Raw genomic sequence first — 22,441 nt, forward strand, 5'->3', positions numbered from 1 at the left:
TGCAATTTTTGCTTCTAGGGGGGCAGCTGCCCTCCCCCCTGCCCCTCGCTAGGTACACCCATGTATGCGCTCAATAACCGCACAACGAATAAAAACCTCTTATTGAGTAGCCCAACAATACGAATGCGCTCAGCTGGCAATAGCCGAAGTACAAACGCTCATCTCCGAAGCTTGGAGTATTGGAGGAGAGAGTTTATGTTGTGGCTACTGCCAGCTGATCGTATTCTTATTGTTGGACTACTACATGAGACATGAGCTTTTTGATTCGGCGGGCGATTGTTGAGCCTTTGTGCAGTGGAAGTATCGATAAACTAATGGCCGTTCCCCACAATATTAAATCGGGTGCCGGCATTTTCGAAAATAAGACCGAATGAACCTGTACGTAGGAAAAATACACCGGTATTCTTTAATGGTAAGCAATCCTAAGATTGACGCCCCTATCCCTTCAACCTTCATGTATAAGCAAATATTTTGTACAAGGCCATGAAATTCTTCTGCTTCACTTACTTGGTACCTGTTCCATACATTAAATCCGAGGTTTTCCCTATCAGTTTTTGTTGAACACTTGTTCCTCGAATATTGCCTTCGTATATTGATATGGGGGGAAATGTGCCGAAAGTGTAGCACATTTATACGGTAAAATCGAAGCCGATCATGAAATTGAATATTGATTCTGAAACGGAGGTGTATAAAATTGAAATAAAACAAAAACTGAGTTATTTCAAAAGGAGAAATTTAACGAAGTTGAGCGTCGGTGTACGAACATTACAGAATTTGCACACTGCCCGTTCTATACCTTAAGCATTAATTTGACAACACTTCATACGCTTCCGGCGTCTGCATTACGTAAAGAGTCTTGTACAGTCGTATCATGTCTTTTTCGTAAGCGTCCGTTTCATTGTCATCTAGTGACTTTAGAAAAGAGCCAGCACTTCCCAGCATTTACCTACCTCTATTTCAATTACAATAATTTTGTCTCAAAAATTTGTATCATAGATTTTACTGTATTTGACTTGCCAAACAATCAGCATGTCTCCATGCCTACTGCATTGTATCCAGGCTACATTGCTTGTTGTGGCGTAAATGGCCATTGATGTAATTATTTTTGAAACTCTGACCTCGTCATAATATTTATACATTTCCTCTTCATCTATACATATAAGAACCTGACTTTCTATGGTAAAAGGGCAAAGACGATAACAGCAGCGTATAAATCAAGAGTGGAAGCTATCGTGCGTGGTGTTATAGAAGAATAATTAAGATCAGTGGGAGATATCGTGTGAGTAATGCAGATTCTATGAATAGTGAGAGAGAAGTCTTTTATAAAACTTGGGTATTTAATTGGCCAAATTAAGAGACACGATGGTCCAATGGAAATTAACATAAATGGACAGATGGAAGGGAAGACCGACAGGATGAAATGCATGGAACTGGTCTATATCTACATACTGCCCCGCGTGCCGCCTAAAAAGGCGCCTGGCAGGGGGTTTAAGGGCACCAGTCGTTAACATATGAAAAGCAAATGCTCAAACAAAATTACGACTAGCATTTATTTCAGTTTTTTATAGGTCGGGGGAAATATAAATTCCATATCTATCCGTTAGGCAAAATATCTCTCTCAATTTTTGTCTTGGTTACGAATGTACATGCTATAAATTTTGAGGAAAAAATTGACAAAAGTTTTGTGTTTTCTAATATGCCTTTTTTTAACCAATGCCAACGTAAACAACGTAAACCCTGACAGCGTGATCTTGCATAAAAGTAACACAGATGGGAATGAATTCTTGGAGAGAGAATCACCCTCAGCCGAATACCGCGGCAGTAAAGTTACTCATTGCAGATAGGGAAGGTAGTTATTGCTGATGCACCAGAGTAATGGAATTTTAAAGAATCTCTACTGGATAGAAAATGGCGGAAAACAAAACAAATACACTATGAACTTAAGACACCTCGACTGCTTTGATGATAAAGATTACCTAAATAACTTCATTATTAGCGGCTGATTACACGCTAGAATATATACACTGATTATACTGGGTAAGGAAATAGAACCAAGTAAAAGTGCAAATTGTATGTGACATTTGCACCATCGTTTGGTGTACTGAACACATAGGAGTACAATCTCCTCTAATTATATTCGGACAAGACGGTAGAAAAAGAATGCCGTTTTCATTCACAATTTTTACGAGGTAAAAGTAATAAAACGTAGTAAAACTATACGTAGATATTGCGACTTCGTTCATCACCGGTAATGTATGCTGGAAGAGGAAATGCGAATCTTTCCTTATGCTTGCCGCCGAAGGACACGGCCAGCCGGCTGGTAGGAACTCGGCAGCGAGCGGGGTTGAAAATAGCGGAACAGAAGGCCGAAATCACGGCCAAAAGGCACCGGACGGTGATCCCAACAGAAAGCCGGGTGACTCCGCGGCGAACTTCCAAGGGCGAACAAAGCATTTCGGGGAATCCCGCAGTTAGCGAAGAATGCACACACCAAGGAGCCGCTTCGACTATAGCTGCGATTGGATTGCTACGCAGTTTATTAAGTTATCATACTTTAAAAAAAACAGAATTCTAAAAATTATTATCGTCCTTAAATATTCTACCGAGAATTCTGTCAGAAATACGCCGCCGTCATAACTTAAAATGCAACAATAAATGCAGCTAGGATAAAATTTAGTGGGCATGGAAACTTGCATGCTTACTGTTTGTCAAAGCAAATGATAATGTATTTGTATGAGTTCACTATTGCCGTACAATAAAAACTAAAATATTTTAAGGTTAAGTAAAATAATCTGTGCCGTCGATTACGTTTATTTTACGGGATCAATATGTATATCCCGATCACGTGAGCAATCACACTGATGAAATCGATAAAACCTACGTACCCAACAATGTAATACCGACTTAGGTAACTAGATGAGAACGCCAATGTAACTGAAAAACGCAGCCTGTCATAGATATTTAATTGTCAAAACAATCCACGAGATAAAATTTTAACTCGCTCTTCTTCGGCTATCTGGTTCACATATGAGGACAGCAAAGAATAGACGAGTCAAAAGCTTGTCCGGTAAGTTTGCATTTTTACCAGTGTTTAGTTGATAGGGTGGCATTAAAAATCACCAGGGAAAGTGAAATCAAATGCCAGTCATTATACGATTATATGACTGGTACCTGCTCAACACAGGAAAAAATACTGAGAATATGCGGATTACAAGATGATAATAAAGAATGGAATAAACTATGGAGCAAAGATATGCTACCTAACATTCACATGAAAACTACTCCGGCACGCACTATTGGTTATGCCTTTTCAAATCAAAACATTGACAGGCAGGTAGACATGTCATTCAAAAACCAAAATTGGAGATCAATTTCATAATTATGTCATAAGGTCAAAAATGTCTAGACTTTGACAGTGAATAGCACTATTTATCATAGTAAATAGAAACATCAGCACTTACCGTTTTCGATGTCGTTGAGGCCCTTTTGGACTTCATCTTCCAACTCTCTGGACCCTACGACAATTTTCACCAAACTCTCTTCGAAAAACACGAACAGCATCGTTTTCTCACAGCTAGGTGGCTTCAAACGCCTATTAATAGAAACATTGAAAGGGGCTATAATCCAAAGCAACTAAATTACATCTATTTCACAGTTCAATAACGATACTCTATCGCTAACTAACTACTTTAGGGTTTTCCAATTCCTACAGGCACATAACATAAATGTCAATCCATCGCTTTAAAAGTAAAAACCGCACAACAGCATGGGTAATTTTAAGACTTTTAAATCCTACACCTGAAATCTAGAACACAAAATTTAATGTTCACTTAAAACACATTCCTCTAGCTTCAACACAAGCCTCCGTGAATTCAGTGAGTACCTCGAAAGCTGATAAACACAGGGTAACAAGAGATAAGTAAGGACATGTCACTTTGAATTTCGCGGACTGACACATGGGGTTATTTCTTTCGCAGTCCACTATTCCCACTCACCAGACTTAAATTTCACTCGTTCTTCGCTGTATCCATCTTCAATGTTGATTCTTGCGCAAAAACGGAGTGGTTCGAAGGCCTATGGGCCAAAATTGAGCGGCATAAAACACCTAAAAACTTTCACAAAGCCACACACACACACACGGTCACACTACCACAAAGCAAGTTGTGAGCGAACTGAATCGGAATCGCTGGGACACGCTGGGAGCACGAAGCGGCGACGCTGCCGGCTGCTCGTCGTATCGAAACGTTCGACCTATTGAATCAAAGTCGTGAATCGATAGGTTGTGAACTTTTTAAAAAATTTGTTGTGTTTGTTTTTGTTGTGATGACCCATGCTGAACCTCGATTTGAAGTTATCATTCACCAGCATCATCATTTTATGTTTTCCGCAGATATTCGAAGCCACGTCATTGCTTGTGGTCACTTTTAATATCTTAAACTTGGGGTCATGTGCTTGATTTCTAATGTTTATTTCTTGTTCATTTGCATATAAAATTTTATTATTTGAATGTTATTCACGAATATTAATTCGTATCATTTCTTAAAATGAAATAACTGTACTCATTATTTTTTAACATTCTAAGGATTCATTTGTGGCACCGTTTTTTGTAATTTACATGCATTAATTTTAATATTGTTGAATTACTGCTTGTACGATCGGAGAAGATTTTGTACATCAGTATCAGATTTGTTATATAAATAATGAAAACACAATGGCAAGTATTAATCTTGCCAAAAGGGCTCTTCGGAAGGAAGTAAAGAAGAAAATAGCTGCTCTTACTTCGAAAGAAAAATTTCATCAATCTCATCTTGTTGCCAACAAGGTTTTGCTTGCTCTGAATTTCTTTAAGTATTATCTTACTGCATCCGATGTACGTCATTACCCTCCATTATGCATATAGTATATTACAGATCATTAAGAGTGAGTTACTGAAGAATAGCGAGAGAATATCCATTTACGTGAGCACCGACGAAGAGATAAACACCACAACAATCATGGAAGCAATATTTAACCTCGGAAAAACATGCTTCATTCCCCGGTAAAAATGCTTGTCTTTTACTACATATAAAGCCTTGGTCACTTTGATACGTTTAATATCTTGGTGAACTACTTATGAAAACGGATACTATGACCTCTCTCAGTGTATTACAGCGAAATCATTGGACATCCAAGTTTGTTTGCAGTAGACCGCAATGTGAATCGATTTTTAACATATTTTCCGGTGCCAGCATTAGTTCATAGTGGTCTTAATATAAACTTCATAATATCTGTTGAATTCTTCTATAATGTGGTTGAAATTTTGAATGGACAAAGAATGTTTACTTTCTATTTCCAATTCATTTTCCTTCATCAGACAGAGCACTGGCTATGCTCCCAAATTATTTTGATCTATTACTGAAGAACACCCCTTAATGTACCATATTATTGTAACAGACACATCATAAGGTGTAACCAGTAATCCTTTTTGTACAGAGAAACGAGGTCATTGGTATTCCCTGATTATGTCTGCCTGTTATTTTTGAGCACAAATAAAACTGCCTAATTTAATACGAGGAATGGAATTCATTATCAGATGCAATGAACACAATTTGAAGTATTTCCTTGTTTCACGTACTTTACTATCCTTTGTAAGCTGTTAACTAATGAGTGGTGCTAAGCTTTGGAATTTATTTGCTTAACTATTTCCCTGTCTTATTTAATGCCTTTTGAGTGTTGATGATTTTTTTCCTTAAATCATTAGGTATAGCTTTGACAAAATCCATATGGATATGGTGAAATTACATTCCATGGATGATCTGGAAAGACTTCCTTTAACTAAGTGGAATATAAAGCAGCCAAGTTTAATGGAGGCGAGGGAAAATGCTCTAGATACAGGTAAATTTATCTGATTTTCTGTTTAGTAGGTACCTATATAACTTTGTTTGTAGGTTTGTACTTATGATTATCCATACAGTTCTAACATTAGTGTGGCATCATTTGTGTGAATAACATTTTGCAATATTGAGCTCAATTGAATTTTCAATGAGATTGATTATAGCCTTATTCTCTCCAACAAAATGTGTCTCTAATTCTCACTATTTCAGCCATTATCCCGATGAGTAGACAAGATTTTGTGACAGTTTAAAAGCCTCGTTATAGGATACACGATTGTGTTAATGAATAGATGCGAAAATTGACCGCGTAACTGCATTGCCTTGTATGAATGCATATACAGAAAATATAAAATGTTCTAATTTGTTTCAGCATTCATACTTATCCCAGACTATTGACAATATTCAATCAAACAAACTTGAAAATCCCACTGTGGAAATGCTTTTCCATTTTTTATTTCATATGTAGTATTAGTTATATTATCTTGTACTCAGGCCTCATGACCCTGTTGGTTGTTTGTGTGATGCATGCATCTTTCTCATTAAATATGGAGCTATGCTAATAAGCTCTCTAAGCAACACCTACGATGTGATGGTTGGGAGCGAATAGAGAAACCCCACACAGTCATCAGAGCAACATGGGCCAGTACTCGCAAAACTATAATAGAGTAGTTTCCTTCATCAAAGAAAACGAAAGGCATTGATTGAGATCCGTCACCCACCATTAGTGTATTCATAATATAAAAATTATTTGGTTTTAGAAATCCCAGTTTAGACAAATGTTAATTGTCAATTTTAACCTCATTCGAAAAAGGCCAGATTGTAGCTCATGCGATGCCACTCCACGTGACATCATCAGTTTTACATCATCTGAGATTACCAATCCATGCATGTGGCACAGAGCTCAGGAAAACATTTCTTAATAATCACCTATTAAAATTGCCTTTGGTGAGAAAGTTTCCCTTGTTTGATAGGGTATTAATAATCCTTATTTAAGCCAAGCGCTACCTACTATGTAGCAGGGTACTCTGCTACCTGCTAGCAGCCTGCATCATATTGGCGCTCATAGCCTCACACCAAGGTGGCTTCACGCGGTGGCAGCTGAAACCAGAATGACGTCACACTTGCTTTTCCCAGCATACATACAAATTATTTGGTTTTAGAAATCCCAATTTAGACAAATGTTAACTGTCAATTTTAACCTCACTTGAAAATGGCCAGATTGGCGGCCATGCGATGCCACTCCACGTGACATCACTGGGGCCTAGATGCTAAAAAAATCTAATCTATTCATCTATTCTTAAAAATGCATGTGGAAAAAGTAAAAGGGTGACCAGTATCAGATACAGATATCACTTAGGGAGGAGGGGGGGCGCAGAAGATATTTTGACCAACCAATATTTTTATCGTAATGAAAAATAATCAAGTTACATGAAAAAATTTTTGAAATTTTTATTCAAGCTGATGATACACATATACAAGACAATGCCATCTTATTATATAAAAAGTTGCAATTGTGGTTCTGCAATGTTCGGCAATGAAGGCGGCCACGCAAGGGAGGCGCGCGCATCCCCTGCGCCCCCCATATGTTTGCATCCGCCTCTGATGGTGGCTATATTCCTTTGCAATTTTCAAAGTTTTTTCCCAAAACTGAAGCCACAAAATTAGAGGGGGGGAATAGATTCGGAGAAATACGGTGCTTAAAGGCATGCAAGGGGAACACATGAGGTTTGGTAACTCTGCACCACGAGCAGATTCACGATGTTAACACAGCATAGGTCTGCGAGCGACTGAATTCCGAAGCACTAAGCCACACCTACTTTCTGCTGATTGGCAGATGGAAAGTCGCATGTCGGGAAACTTACCCTCTCCTCATTGAAAATGTGTGAGTCATGGGCGACCACAGACCCAGGCCCAGCAGCGAGACAGTATACCTTCTCATTTGGAAGGTATTGAGGATTATCCCTTCACATAAACCGATGACATTGTCAGCTACCTTGCTGAACACTGCACCGTTGGTGAAAGGCATACCGTATTTATCTGAATACAGTCCTCCCTTTCTTCCCAAAAATGCCAGTGGAAAAAGTAAAAGGATGACGATATTCCTTTGCATTTTTTTAATTCTTTTCCCAAAACTGAAGCCTCAAAATAAGGGGATGAGTTCATTCAGAGGGGGACTGTATTCGGAGAAATATGGATTTAGAGACATGCAAGGGGGATGCGTGAGGTTTGGCAACACTGCTCACGATGTTAATATGGCGGAGGACTGAGATTGACTGAATTTCCAAAGCACCAAATCATGACTACTGTCTTCTGATTGGCAGAAAGTCACATGTTGAGAAACTTTCCTTTCCCTCACCCCCACTTGCTTTAGCCATACCAGCTCACCCACAAAGATAAATTGAACAGATTATAGGACATGGGGGTACCCAGCGAGGGGCAGGATAGGGCAGCTGCCCCCCCTCCCCCCCCCCCCCCCCCCCCCCGAACGAAAAATCACAAATGTCTTTAAGGAAAATAATATTTTTTCAAGCAAATTATTTTAAAAACTAATAAAGAGCTGTTGCAGTTTCCTTAAAATGTTGATTTCATTCACCTTTTCCATGCTTAAATATTACCTACAACTTAAACAGCCATGGCTTGCCCCTCCTAGTTTTGATCCTGGGTACGCCCTTGGTATAAAATCTACCACTGTTGCTTGGGCATATCCAGCGGGGAGCTGAGGGGGAGGCTACCCCCATAGAATCAAAAGTTAAATTTAGTTTAAAACAAAAGTTTTGAAAAGTTCTTTAAATACAAGAAAAGTGATATAAAACATGTAACTAATATGATTTTTTCGAGCAAATAATTTTTAAAACTAAAAAAGCGTTGTTGTAATTTTCTTGAAATTTTGGTTTCCTTAACCCTAATACGGGCAACATATTTTCCTGATGTAATCGGGCAAGGTGAGTCCAATGGACTCTTTTAACTTTTGCTTTTAATTTAAACTATTAAACAGTGAAAAATATTACTTTTCACATCAAATTGTACATATTGTGCTTCTTAGAATCATTTAATATAAAATTGATTATTATTTGTTTAACAAAAGTTTTACATTAGTTATTAATTTCATACATAGTCAAACAGCGAGTACAGTGGATTCTTTTGACTAATTGTTTCTGTTTTCACTGCATAAAACAACAAATATTTATCGTTACATGTACATAGTGATAATTTTACATTATTTTGACAATTCAAACCAAATATTTGTAAAATGCACATTACTTTTTACATTTCGTGCAAACAGACTCACCTTGCCCGGATTTGTGGGAATTCAGGGAAAAAAAATTATATCTAAGTTACTTTGATTCCGAAAGAAGCTTGAATTACTCTAATTTATAGGAAATGTACCATTAGAAGAAGTAAAAAAATTACAACATGCTGACATTTCAATAACATAATAAAATTCTCAAAAATGTGATGCGATGAGTCCAAGAGACTCACCTTGCCCGTATTAGGGTTAACCTATCCCACGTTACAACGTGAACGACCACTGCTTGCCCCCCTCTAGCTTTTATTCTGGGTACGCCCTTGCACTGTTGGTAGTTACGATCATCAGCCAGTACCTAACTTGTTAGAGAAATTAAGGTTCTCTTTATCATCACTTTTTCTATGGCCTCATTACAATTTATATATCCTTCTATTTCTCATCCTAATTTTCATAAGTGCTACATCTTGTATGAAGCATCACTGGAGCTTATATATTTTACTCCATTTTTTTCCATTCAAATTTTATCATACCAGTTTATTATTGATGTTAATTTTTTTGCAAGGGCAGGTGTATCTGTTTTTCATTCTAACTGTGTATTTTATTTTCATAGGTGGACTGGATTTAATATTCATTCCTGGGCTAGCATTCACCAAAGATGGAAAAAGGTTGGGACGTGGAAAAGCTTTTTACGACACTTACCTGGGGCAATGTTGTGAAAAGCAAGCCAAACCTCCAATTAAAGTTGGTCTTGCTTTTGCCGAACAGATTTTTGAAGACATACCAACTGATGATCATGATATTGTTTTGGATCATGTTGTGAGCTGTGATAGTGTAAGCAATGACTTATAGGAGGCCTAAGTGGACACGTAATGTGAGAGGTAACTTACCTGTTTTACTTTCATATCTATAGGGTAGTTTCCTTCATCAAAGAAAATGAAAGGCATTGATTGCGATTCGTCATCCAACATTAGTGTATTCATAGTATACAAATCATATGGTTTTAGAAATCTCAGTTTAGACAAATGTTAATAGCCAATTTTAACCTCATTTGAAAAAGGCCAGATTGGCACCCATGCGATGCCACTTCACATGATGTCACAGGGAGCTAGATTCTATACGAGTAGTCAGCAGTTTTACATCGTCTAAGATTAAAGATTACCAATGCATGCATGTGGCACAGAGCTCAGGGAAACATTTCTTAAAAATCACCTTTTAAAATTGCTTATAAGAATCACTAATATTTTTTTAAGCATCGTAGAATTTAAAACAGATTTCTAGTGTTGATTAGAACAAAGTTACTAAACACGAGGCACTACGACTTAAGCTCCAGCATTCCATTAATAGTAACGCTAAAATGTTTGTTTAAAAGTTGCTTGTGAACATAAAAAATGAAGAATTCATTTCAAAATAAAAATGATACCTTCTGGCTTTACTTTGTGAAACCTCTCCATATTGGAGATAAAGAAATAAAACTTTGTAAAGTTCATTTCTTTATTTCCAATTCATTTCAAAGTATTAAATACGTAATTGGATTATGCAACAAAACATTTTTTTGCGAAAACCATTGACAATATACATAACCTCCTCACAATGGATTCCTGCTGTGAGAAGGATCTTAAATGAGTAGGAGAGTCTGACCTAATTGCCGAGGAGTGTCACTAAGGTCTCACTAAGTTAGGTCTCGGGCAAAGCTTGAATCTCCATCTGTTGCTACCTCAGCCGTCACTTCCCTTCCCCTGTGTCGGCTCCAGACGACACCTGTTCGAAGGATCTAAGGTTTTCCCGGCGATAGACTGGAGGAAGAGTTCTCGGGTTTCCATGAATGCGTGGAAACCAGCCCTGAAAAAACTGAAGGGGGAGAGGACACGCATTGGTCCGACCGTCGACCAATCAGAGCCCACCTAAACCCAATGCGAAGGTATATAAGGCGGACACACCCTTCACCCTGAAGACGATGACAGACTTAGCCTTCGAAACGTCGGTGCAGAAAAACCCTTGGACCCGGCTGGAAACCCGAGAACTCTTCCTCCAGACACCTGTTTGTTTGCATTGAAAAAACCACGCTGGCTATATCCGACGTTAGGCAGTGGCGGATACAGAAAAAACTCAAGGGGGGGGGGCGCAACATATCTTGAGTTGTCTTTACTTTTATCGTAATAAAAGATGATCAAGTCACAGGCAAAGTATATGAAAATTTTATTTTAAGTGATTATAAACACTTAAAAGACAATGCCATCTTATGATATAAAAAAGTTACAATTGTGGTTTTGCAATGTTCGGCAATACAGGCGGAACCACAAGGGGGGGGCGCGCGCCCCCTGCACCCCCCATCTGTATCCGCCACTGACGTTAGGTCTTTTGAGTATGAAAATACTCGTCAGCTATAGGCGACCTTTGGTACAAAAGGGTCATTGACCAAGGGCAGAAAATGAAACAAGTAGTGCAGATAATGTAGTTTTTTTAATTTCGATGATACATTTCAAGACAGAGGGTGTTTTACGTAAGAATTTGATCACAAGGAAACTCTCCTCAGTGACATTAATATACACCCTGAACTATAAGTTCACTCACCATACATAAAGCCCAAGTGTCGTGGGCATCCACATCATCACATGCATAAATAATAATTTGCATTTAAGCGCACCTGTAAAACATTTTTACAATGAAAGAGACTGAAGATATCTTTGCAAAATATTTTACAATTCTAAAGTCCTCTCCTGGATAATGTCCTTTGCTACTGTCACTTTCTTACTGAGTTTTTCAGTAATTTTCGACAAAGTTGCATTTTCTAGCATTAAAAGGCTCTCTAGGTTTTCTTTTCTCATTGCTCAGTCCATGAATAAACGTCTTTCTAAATACATGATACAAAGTTGATTGTAGGCAAACACTAACATATGTGTGGGGCATACATAATGCAGGCAAGCAAGATCTTTTTCATTCTCAATTCAATCCTGAGTTTTATGAAATTCAAATTATTTATATACAAATTGCATCACAGAATCAGTGTGGAATGTATGCATCTTTAGAGTGACTTATTGAATTTTTCATCTGAAACTTAAGCACTGATCAATCTTAGTTTAGTCCCACAAAGTCATTTTTGCATATTATAGATTTGAGGCTGTAGTACTAAAGGATTAGGAACATAAAATGTCTTTTATATTAATCAAAACAGGGAGTCATCGTTGTTATTCATTTAAAAATCATATTGATAACATGATCAAAGGTCATTATTTCATAAACAAAGGTATACAACCTATTTCATAATTTCAGAATACCTATCGTAAAGGCCGTTTTTCACAGGCAATCACAAACTGACATGTGCTCTCAATCTGACATATGTACACAATCTGATGTATGTACAAAGACACAATCAAAATTAGGTTGTGTAAAGCGGTGAATTGCTAAAACACATGCATGGATGTGTGATGGCAATATAGATTCTGCTCTAATTCCAAGCTCACATTCTCGCAATTTCAACATGTTTTCAGCACTAACCTGCGCAGTGTCTAATCCGTGTAAAATGGCCTTGGAACATTAATTCTGCATATTTCATAAATGAAAATTAAAAAGCTAGAAGAATGTTGGTTATATTTTCAGTAGACAAACGACTTCATTAAAATATTACCACGAACTGGACTGACATCTGTGCCCTGAATTCATCCAGTTTTCACTATTTAATATTTAGTAATGCTGATCGATGAGAGTGTAATGGTAAGGAAAAGAATAAGAAATGGAGGCTCGATGAGAAGGAAATAAGGCATATATAGGAGTAGTAGTAGTAGGATATATCAAAGAGTAATGGCTTTGAGTCTCAGTAGATCTTGTTCCAACACTCATTTACCCATATAATTCCACAGACATTTTGAAGATATTCCTTGAACTTAGGGAGCATGGTGTTTACTATCACTTGGCCCATTCTAACTTCACCTCTATAGTTAAATACACAGACTATATTGCACGGATCATATCAAAGTACTTCCTAAATATTTCATCATAGAACTTTTGTGTGAATATTTTGTGAGATGGAATAGCTTTAAGAATTTTTGGTCATCATTTTACTAATATAAATAGCCTCTGTTTTGTATTATGCTAACTGTGATCAGGATGTTTCTCCTATTTTTTCATAAAATAAATTTTGTCATGTTTATCCAATTGCTTTGCTGCTGAGATCATATTTGAAAGTACTGTTATGTCTGCTTTACCATTACATAACTTATCAACACAAACTATTGAATAAAAAAATAAAAATGTTCCATCTTCATTATGTCATTCACCTAAGGTTATATTTTTTTCAATTCAATCACCTCGAATTTATTAAAAGTAATTTGGTTAATTACTGTAACTTATGTCTTGCCATATTCTTAGTTCTCAGGATTTGAGTACATTGGTTGCCGGCAGATAATCGGATGAATTGTGCTGAAACAAGTTGCTCATATACACGGAGCCTCTCCCCAAGGACAGTGTTAAGTAACTTCTCCTGAATCAGTACGTACAGCATAGCACCTTTCAATGGCTGTGGAATGCTTCTACAAGTTCAACACTCAGCACCGTGAACCTAGGTAAAATTTCCATTAAAACAATGGAGCCTGGGTTGCCAAGTGAAATGTACTGTAGCCTGAGAAGCCAGAGGTCAATAGTTCAATTCCCGCCCTAGTCTGATATTATAGAACAGTGTATGGCATTGATATTTTGTTTTATTCTCAGTATAAGTGTATTAGATCCTGTTCCTATTTTTATACTCCTTGAAGGACACTTTCTTTGAATAGATCTGTATTTTTAAAATGTTATCCTTGATTCCAACGAAGGGACATGTCAATAGAAGTCATTCAATTCCTGGGCCAACCCTCTTTGCCCAAAACCCATCAAATGAATGTGGAAAAATTTTGTGCAGTTACATGTGAAGATGGGGAGCGTAATGAAGTTTTTGATATTTTGGAGGGCATGTTGAAACACATGTTAGCCAAAGATTAACAAATTATGGTTTAACTGTCGCCAGAATAATTTTACTTGGGGGTTTATTTTAGGGGAGAATGTAGCTAAAGGGAAGCTAGTGTAGAGGGTCTACTCAGTTTTGGAGGAGTTTCTCAACCATGACAATGCTCCTGCAAACAGCCATTTCCCTGTGTAAGTTTTTGAAAAAGAATAGTCACATAACTTTGCTTTGTGGATTGAAAGGGAGTTGAAAAAGGAACATTTTGCAATCATTCGATTGCAATGGCACCATGGTGAAAACAGAATCTCCGTTGGTGCATCACATAGGAGAAGTGCAAAAGGTGCATTGTTGATAAATTAGAGTGTTTGTGTGTATGTTATAAGTGGAGAAAGATATGAATTTTACTGATATTTGTAAAGAGAAAAATAAATTGAATATTTTTATAATCAACCCCTCATTACTTTTGTCTCTCTTTGTTTAACTTGACATAATGTTGATGTTTAGATGTCTACGTGATTATATGAAACTGGTTCATGTGATATGGAGGTCAAAACTGTCACAGAGTGATTTAGCTTATAGAATTCAACCCTAAATGAAATGAGTGAATTCATTAAAAATCAGAAATTCAGTCAATATTATCAGAACTTTGATCCTCTCCCAGCAAATACTTTTAGTGGCTGTTCAGGTCTTGCTTTGGATCAGGAATAATATTGCTGCCGGCATTACTGAAAGTTCATTATCAGCCCTCCGGTTCCTAAATCCCCAGATATAGGCAGCAATACACTTCTTGCCCAAGTGGAAGACCTGAACATACTTAACTACACCAATTGAGGTTATGACAGGGTAACTAAGGATGTAATATGTCTTGTTAAAATTAAATCATCAGATGGAACTTCTCTTAAACTTTTAAAACCAAAATTTGGCTCTTGTTTAGGATACAGGTCAATGTGAAAGGACTTTATCTTATCTTCATTAATAAAATAATGCTAGAGACAACATTTCAGCATACATAGTTTCGACTATTTGTTCTGCTGAAGCGAAAAACCCAAATAGATAAAGAGACAGTTTAATTTTTTTTATAACTCATTCATAATAATTTTCTTAGTGATCTATACTATGGCTGCAGTGTCACTCTTTCCTTACATTACTGATGCACAGTGGTGGATTATGGCTGTAGATGAGTGTGACGTGTTTGACAGGCAATATTTTGGGAATAATTTTCAACAGACCCGAACAGTTTATCGAATAACAGCTGTATAGTAATAATCATTGTTAATTTTAGTTACTTCTGATGATACAACTCATGCTGAAAGCCCAATTAAATATTATAGGCACTATATAATCCATGCACACTTCATTGAAGGTTATTTAAATACCACAATTATTCTCCTAATTAGGTCAAAATTGCTGACTGATCATCAAGGCATACATATTTCTCCCAAACGGTGAGAAAAATTTTGAAAAATGTTAGAATTCATGAACCAACATGTCAATGTGTAATCCCAGAAAATACATCCAGTTTATATGTTGAGAAAGTGGCAAATATTTAGTTCTATTTGCTGACGAAAACTTTTCGTGGACCTCAATGTCTAATTGTATACTTCGGTATTCACTTTGATTGACACCCTCCTTATCATCATCATTCCTTCTAACAAACTGTGTTTACTGTACCGTGAGTGCATATATTTTATTGTGTTGTTTATGTAAAAAAAAATGCAGTAAGTTTCATATGGAATGACATTTTTCACTCTTATGAAACCAGGAGAAGCAGACCCATTCCTGTAGAATCTATAAATTAGACCTTGAATCAATTGGTGCACATTCCATACGTACAAAACTGTAAAATAACTTGTGTGATACTCTAAAGTGTATTGAAAAACTGTCTCTTTATACCAGGTGCAGAATTGTTATTATGGCTTCAAGGAATATTTATGCAAACTGTAACTTGATTTTCTTTTTATTGACAATAGATAAAGACTCCAAGTATAATTCTGCTGTTTATTACAGCAATGGCCCTCTGTTTCAAAAGGGAAATCTAGCTCTCAGGCACTTTTATGGGGGACAGACAAAAATATGTGCCATCATTACAAAAGAACGGACAAGCTCACTGTATCAGGAAGCCAATTTTTTCTTTTTGAAAATTATTGTGCTGAAGTACCAGAAATTGTAGTGTATGATCCTCAACTTCCAATTACAGCGATAAATTTTACCAGCAGCTTTTCACAATCTGTTGTTGGTGTAACTCAATGACCATCAAGATTAGACTCCCAGGAGGAACATCTTCTAGAAATTTATGTCTGTTCAGGATACAGATGGGATTAAGATAATTTGCTTGCCTGCATTATGCATTAACAAACCCAGAGTTAGTCACACTGTATTCCTGTTGTTCACAATACAGCAAACTCCCGATTATCCGGCTGCGGTTTATCCGGGTTGCGGATTATCCGTGCATGATTTTCACTCTCACTCAATTTTTTCCGCAATCTTTATAAAAAAATAAAATTGGACGCGATATCATCAGAATTACTGCATTAATATTAGGATACACCGGGCTAATTATTTCCCTTAGAATCCCATTCGTAAAACGGAAGCCATCATGTAGTGCGCAACTGCATTACATGATCACGGATGCACATCCCGCAGCAGTTGCAACCCAGGCAACTTGTGCAAGACGCGACTACGTGGCGTGGTGCCTGACAGTGCAGTTTCCAACGTCGAGCAGTGGTTTTGAAGCATTCGTGCAAACCACTTTTCTGTATCCGTGATCCCACAGCCACGGATGTGTGGTTTTCGAAACTAGGCCTTACATGGAGCATTAATAATGCGAGTACAACCATGTTATGGCCGCTAAAAAGATTGGGAACTTGTGAAGAAAGCTCTCCATGAGTCCGAGAAGCACTCTAAAATAACAGAATACCTGCATAAATAATAATAACATGTTGTTTGTTTTAAGTAAATTAAGAACATTGCAAGACATTTAAGTGAAAGTTTGGGTTATCCGTGTTTTCTGATTATTCATGCCGTCTCGCCCCATCATTAGCTCAGATAATCGGGAGTGTACTGTATTAGCAATACTTAATTATATGTTGTTACGGTTCTCATTGATATTTATGGCTATATAGATGTTCTGATCGATCAAACCTTTGGCCACTGCTAGATACATAAATTAAAGCAAATACTACGTCATTAAATTTGCATATAAGAAGCACATTGAGTGCACCACTTCTAAAGAACAATATGGTATATATCCTTTATGGGCTTGACATATCAAACTACCACAGCCTTTTGCTAACTGAATGATCGCACCTTGAAAATAAGGTGCGCTTACGCTCAAGTTTGATTTCATTTTTTTCTTTTCTCTTCTTGGGGAAGAATTTCACTGAAACAAAGTCATTTCACTTTTTATCACACAGATTGAAAAAAATTGAAGGCTATACACAGTCTTAAAGGTGTAAAAAATAGCACTTTCTGAAAAGTAAGATTGTCTGAAATTTAATATCATGATGTACATATCCATTTTTCCCAGGGGTTATCTTAAAGTGCCAAATTTTTTATTTTCTCTGACATGTGTTTACTCTGTTTGACAGATTCTTGACCAGGCATTCATTTAATCTTTGAATCACGGAAGGACCCAACTGAAAATCAAACATTAAACCTCAAAACTGAATATTTGATTAGCATATGAGAGTGAGAACATAATATCATGGAGGTTCTTTAAATCATGAAGACTAGCATCCATCATATTATGTAGCAGGTCATTATGTGATTTTTTTTATATTACCACCTTTGATTCATTGCTGAAAACGACAAAGATGTCATATTTCCATAATATAAATGGCTGGTCAAGAACAGACATACCTCAGATATCCTCTGGGAAGAATTGCAACCATGCAAAAAAATTAACACCAACAGGTTGACCTGGAGGACAAAAATTGAGAGAATTAAGAGGAAAGAGTATGTACTTAATGAAGTTTTACCCATTCCTTCCATTAATCTCTCAACTTTAATTACTGTCTCTGGTGTTCCACATGGATCCTAATCATACATTCAATCGTATTACCAACATGGGTACTGCATTCGTTTACAAGTAAATGGAACGAATGTCCCATGTAAAGCACTAAACAGGACTAACGATCATGATTAATTTAGAGAACATTGCACTTTTTATATAGATCAGCTAATTCAGCTCCATCCATGCCTGCACCCAACTGAAAATCTGGTAACTATATGCAAACAAAGTCAGCTTATGAATGCAAAAACATTTTTTTGAGCTTTGCTCCAGTATGTTTTCTAATGATGTCAATGTTAGCAGTGAGAATGCGCTGACAACAAGGAACGCAAGTCATCTTTTGAAACAACATTATCATTAGAAAACTTCACCCACTGTGAAGTGTGGGAAATGTTTTTGCATTCAATTCAGGGGAATAATTGTAAATCATTCATTCATCATACTCAGTCTCACTATTGAAATAGAAGCATCCATGTAACCTATTGCATATGGGAGTACAAATGTACCTATATGTAGCGGTAAATATTTGATGGGAATGATAGTAGAAATGCTCTGTTTTACTCCAAACTAACTTATTGAAAAAGCTCAATCAAGATAATATAATTGTTTTTTGAACTTTGCTTTATCTTGATGGTAAAAAAATTAAGCAAGCACATATGTAGAATTAAAATCAGCACTGACATTTTTACTATCGCATCAAAATTCCTCACAGTAATTATTCTCAGCATATGAAATGTTAAGTAACAGGCTATTTCAGGTGAAAAACATGCTTGTTAAAAAATGAAACTACAGAATGATTTCATTATCAGATTAGCAATCAGGACAGCATTTTTTGCAAAAAACGTTAAGATCAATCCATGAGTAAGGCTACCCATGGGTAATCCATTGTAGAAGTTGGGTATTTTCATGAAAGATTTTGAGAGGGAAATTTTGGGAGATTATTAAAAAAAACAAAATTATGTACACCTAATCATTGCTTAGTAAAGGAAATGCATCATTATAACAGAAATTGGCACCTCTAGTTATAAATTTTTCATGAAAGCAATGATGCAAGACTAGGAGAGACAATCAAAATGCGTAGAGATTGTGATAGGGTATAAGGTTGATGGAATACGTACCCTGAAGGACAAGGGAGGGGACGATTTGGTTAAGGAGGTATGATGCCAGTTCTTTTTCTGGAAAGGAAGATTTTGGGTTTTAATGATAAGCAGTGGCTTATTATGTAGGAAGAAAGAGAGGGTCAGATAAAGAAAAATGTTTTTTTCTCTAGTGGCATATATTACACATTCAATTTGTTAAAAAAATTTATTGCAGGAAAAAAGGCTTAATGAACACTGCATTGTATCCGTAGTGCCCTCAAAAGCACAATTCAAATGGATAAGAGGGGATATTTAAAATGTAAGTCAGCTTCTTAAGTGTATTATTTGCCAAAGTTCTGGATTTTTATCTTCATGGATGCCAGGGCACTTGAATAATCAAGAGTGTGTTAATATTGGCCGTAGTTAATATATGAATGCCCCCTAAAATAAATTAATATTAGTATGCATTGTAAGGATACTGAATGACATGTAAGTATGTCCATAACTATAAGATGGGAAAATAATAGTATTCATCTCTTAGGAATAAAGATGTAAAATAGTAGTCTAGGTTGAATATGTTTAAGGTGATGAGAAGGTGATATGACTCAGCCAATCAAAAATTCCTGCATCCTAGGGGTGGACAAGTAGTGAAGCCATATGCAAATGGAATGGTGTTTGAATATTTTACACACCCATCTCTTGTCCATTGTCCTCCAAAAATCTCTGCCATGGAAACCTGGACCCTTGGGATAGGATAGTTGACTAAAATGGATCCCGTGGAAAATATTACATACACCCAAAAACATGTATTGTTTTTAATGTAAAATTAACTAGGTATTTACTGTGATGTTTGATAATGGAATATTAAGTATAAGTTGTTTACTTTGGAATCAAGAAGAGGCATGAAAAGTGTCACCATTCTTTTTGCTTCATATAATGGGATTTCACAAGAAGCATTGGTTTTTTTTTAAGAAAATTTCAATCATAATGTATAAGATTTATCTCTTTTATTCATGTATTAATTTTATGCTTGTACCCTGCCCTGATTAATAGGGTGTCATTGTAATGAGCCACAAATACTTGGGGTTCATTTCCAGCATGCAGAAAGGGAACACTTTTTTTTTTAATTTGTTGGCTGGCTTGCTAGAGTATGTGACAGACAGCTTATCACACTTGTGCCAATTAGGAAAGAGAAGGAAAGGCATGGCAACTGCATTAACCTGCTCTTATTGAAAAATGCCTAGACGATGTCTTTAAGTACTACTTGAAGGATTAACTCCTATGCTAAAGAGATTCCCATCAAAACTGTCCAGTTTTTTTTTGATTTCTCACTCAATAAAGTGAATATTTTAGTGAATGTTGCTATGATTATTATTCTATGTTCGTGCTAGCTAGTGTTAGCCATATCCCAAAACAAAATAGACTAAATAAAACAGAATAATCATTCTGAGTTGAAGCTGATGTATCATCCTAAGTTGTCTTGTAACTGACTGACTTGAACTGGGGTAATTCTCTCAATCCTAACAATGAAGCAAGTAACTGACGAGAAACAGTAGTGAAAGTCTCTTTCCAGAGTTTTGAAACCAGTATTGGATATAGAGAGAGAATTGGAAATTAATATGCATAAAATATTTAAATAAACGTCTTAATGTAGCCTTCTTCTTAAACTCAATCTTAGTGTTTTATAATTTTTATGCATTTGAATAAATAATAATCTTAGTGCACAGCTGGGGAAAATATTTGATATAACAATATTTAGGATGTAGAACATTTGGTATATGGTTTTTAAACATCAAATGTTTGGTACATTGTGTTTATGATGCTAAATAGTTTAAAATGATATGATTCCCTGTAAAATAAATAGTTGTTGAATAGCTGAACTACAAATGAGATGCTACACAGTCAATACTATATAAGCACACCAGATTGAGGACAGCAAGACAATGAGTACCTAATAATTCAACCATTTCACTTTCTCATTATAAAATAATTCCTCTCTGATATTACAAAGAAAAAAATTATAAAAACACAATATTTACACTCATTATCCTTTCTGGGGGTGCAGGCATGTCCCTGAATACTCCAGACTAGGGAGCGATACAGTTTCAGGGGAACTGATCATCACAGCCAAAGTAATGAAAGATATATGACAGTGCCGAGAACACTCTACGTGGCAAATTGCAATATAAAATATATAAGCTCTAAATATTCATTTACATATTTATAAGTATGTTTGTGTGGATGAAATTGAAGTACATCCACAGTTCACGGTGTCGTTCAGCCATTTGTCCAGGTGTACAGCATCAGAGTGGGCCGAAAACTCTTTTTCCCCTCGTGCAGAGCATGCTCACGGCAACGACCGAGATGAAGAAGAAGACGAGGGCGAACGTGGTGGCCAGGAAGCGTCCCCAACACCGTCTCCTCTTTGCCGCGGCGATTTGTCGCATGAGCCTCTCCGCCCTTGGCATGTCCAATGTGAAGTCGGCATGGCCGAGGCCCGTGAAGTGTTTCCCTTGGCTGCTTGCTGTGGACGGGGATGGTGAATTTGGAGCCTGAAAAGGAGAGATAATTCACTACTGTTATTGGCAGAGAATGGGAATGTGGTAGCCTAATGGATAGACCACTTTGCTGCTGATCAAAGGGTCTTGGGATCAAAACCTGGGCAATTCATCTAAATCTACATCTACATAATACCCCGCAAGCTGCCTAAAAGGCGTGTGGTAGTGGGTGTTAGGACACCAGCCGTTTATAAATAAAAAGGAAGTGCTTTAAGAAAATTACGACCGGCATTTATTTAATTCCTTTATAGTTCGGGTGAAAAAAGAATTCGCCCATCTATCCATTCGACAAAATATCTCTCTTAATTTATCGCTTCTGTCGGACCTGGAAATATAGCAAGGCTCTAATATTATGTTCCCCATGTCGCTCTTAAAGATATCCATTCTCAATTGTTGAAGCAATCTAAGCCTAGTGCGCAGCCTCCAAGTCTCCAGCGGCTCCCAGCCTAATTCGCTTAACATCTGGGTAACGCTGTCAGCAGTGGCACAGCGAAGGGGTGGTTTTGGGGGATAAAACCCCCCCCACAGAGGTCAGAGAAATTTTTAAGTTTAATCCATTTTACTTAATGGATTAGTATCACTTACAGAATAGTGTTTGAATTAATCATATATCCCTCAGAAAGCCGTAAAACTCACCATTTTGAACCATTATTCTTAAATTTTTTCTGGAGGAGGGCAAATCCTGCTTACCCTGGTTGGTATGCAATACCCCCGCACCCGTAAGTATTAGTTGCGCCTAAAA

The 22,441-nt window shown here is 36.9% G+C and overlaps 2 protein-coding genes and 1 long non-coding RNA gene across 4 annotated transcripts in view; 1 reads left to right on the plus strand and 2 right to left on the minus strand.

Moving 5' to 3' along the window:
* Window positions 1-4,175, minus strand: part of LOC124169705 — a 129,134-nt gene extending 124,959 nt beyond the window's left edge. For both annotated transcript variants that reach the window (XR_006867211.1, XR_006867210.1), the window contains exons 1-2: window positions 3,996-4,175; window positions 3,462-3,592 (exon numbers count right to left, since the gene is read on the minus strand). This is a non-coding gene — a long non-coding RNA (uncharacterized LOC124169705). The remainder of the gene's footprint in view (window positions 1-3,461; window positions 3,593-3,995) is intronic.
* An 87-nt stretch (window positions 4,176-4,262) lies between these two features.
* LOC124169303 (5-formyltetrahydrofolate cyclo-ligase-like) lies at window positions 4,263-14,503 on the plus strand. The gene is made up of 5 exons (XM_046547871.1): window positions 4,263-4,822; window positions 4,911-5,038; window positions 5,741-5,874; window positions 9,731-9,998; window positions 13,486-14,503. Exons 1-4 carry the CDS (start codon window positions 4,712-4,714, stop codon window positions 9,967-9,969), a joined length of 612 nt encoding a protein of 203 aa, XP_046403827.1. The 5' UTR covers window positions 4,263-4,711; the 3' UTR covers window positions 9,970-9,998; window positions 13,486-14,503.
* Window positions 14,504-17,000: 2,497 nt separating this feature from the next.
* Window positions 17,001-22,441, minus strand: part of LOC124169536 (serine/arginine repetitive matrix protein 2-like) — a 276,958-nt gene continuing 271,517 nt past the window's right edge. Inside the window, exon 4 of the mRNA XM_046548174.1 lies at window positions 17,001-21,693. Within this exon, the coding sequence (XP_046404130.1) occupies window positions 21,445-21,693 (249 nt within the window). The 3' untranslated portion in view covers window positions 17,001-21,444. The remainder of the gene's footprint in view (window positions 21,694-22,441) is intronic.

This window comes from Ischnura elegans, chromosome 12, assembly GCF_921293095.1.
Source record: "Ischnura elegans chromosome 12, ioIscEleg1.1, whole genome shotgun sequence".
Classification (NCBI taxonomy): domain Eukaryota; kingdom Metazoa; phylum Arthropoda; class Insecta; order Odonata; family Coenagrionidae; genus Ischnura; species Ischnura elegans.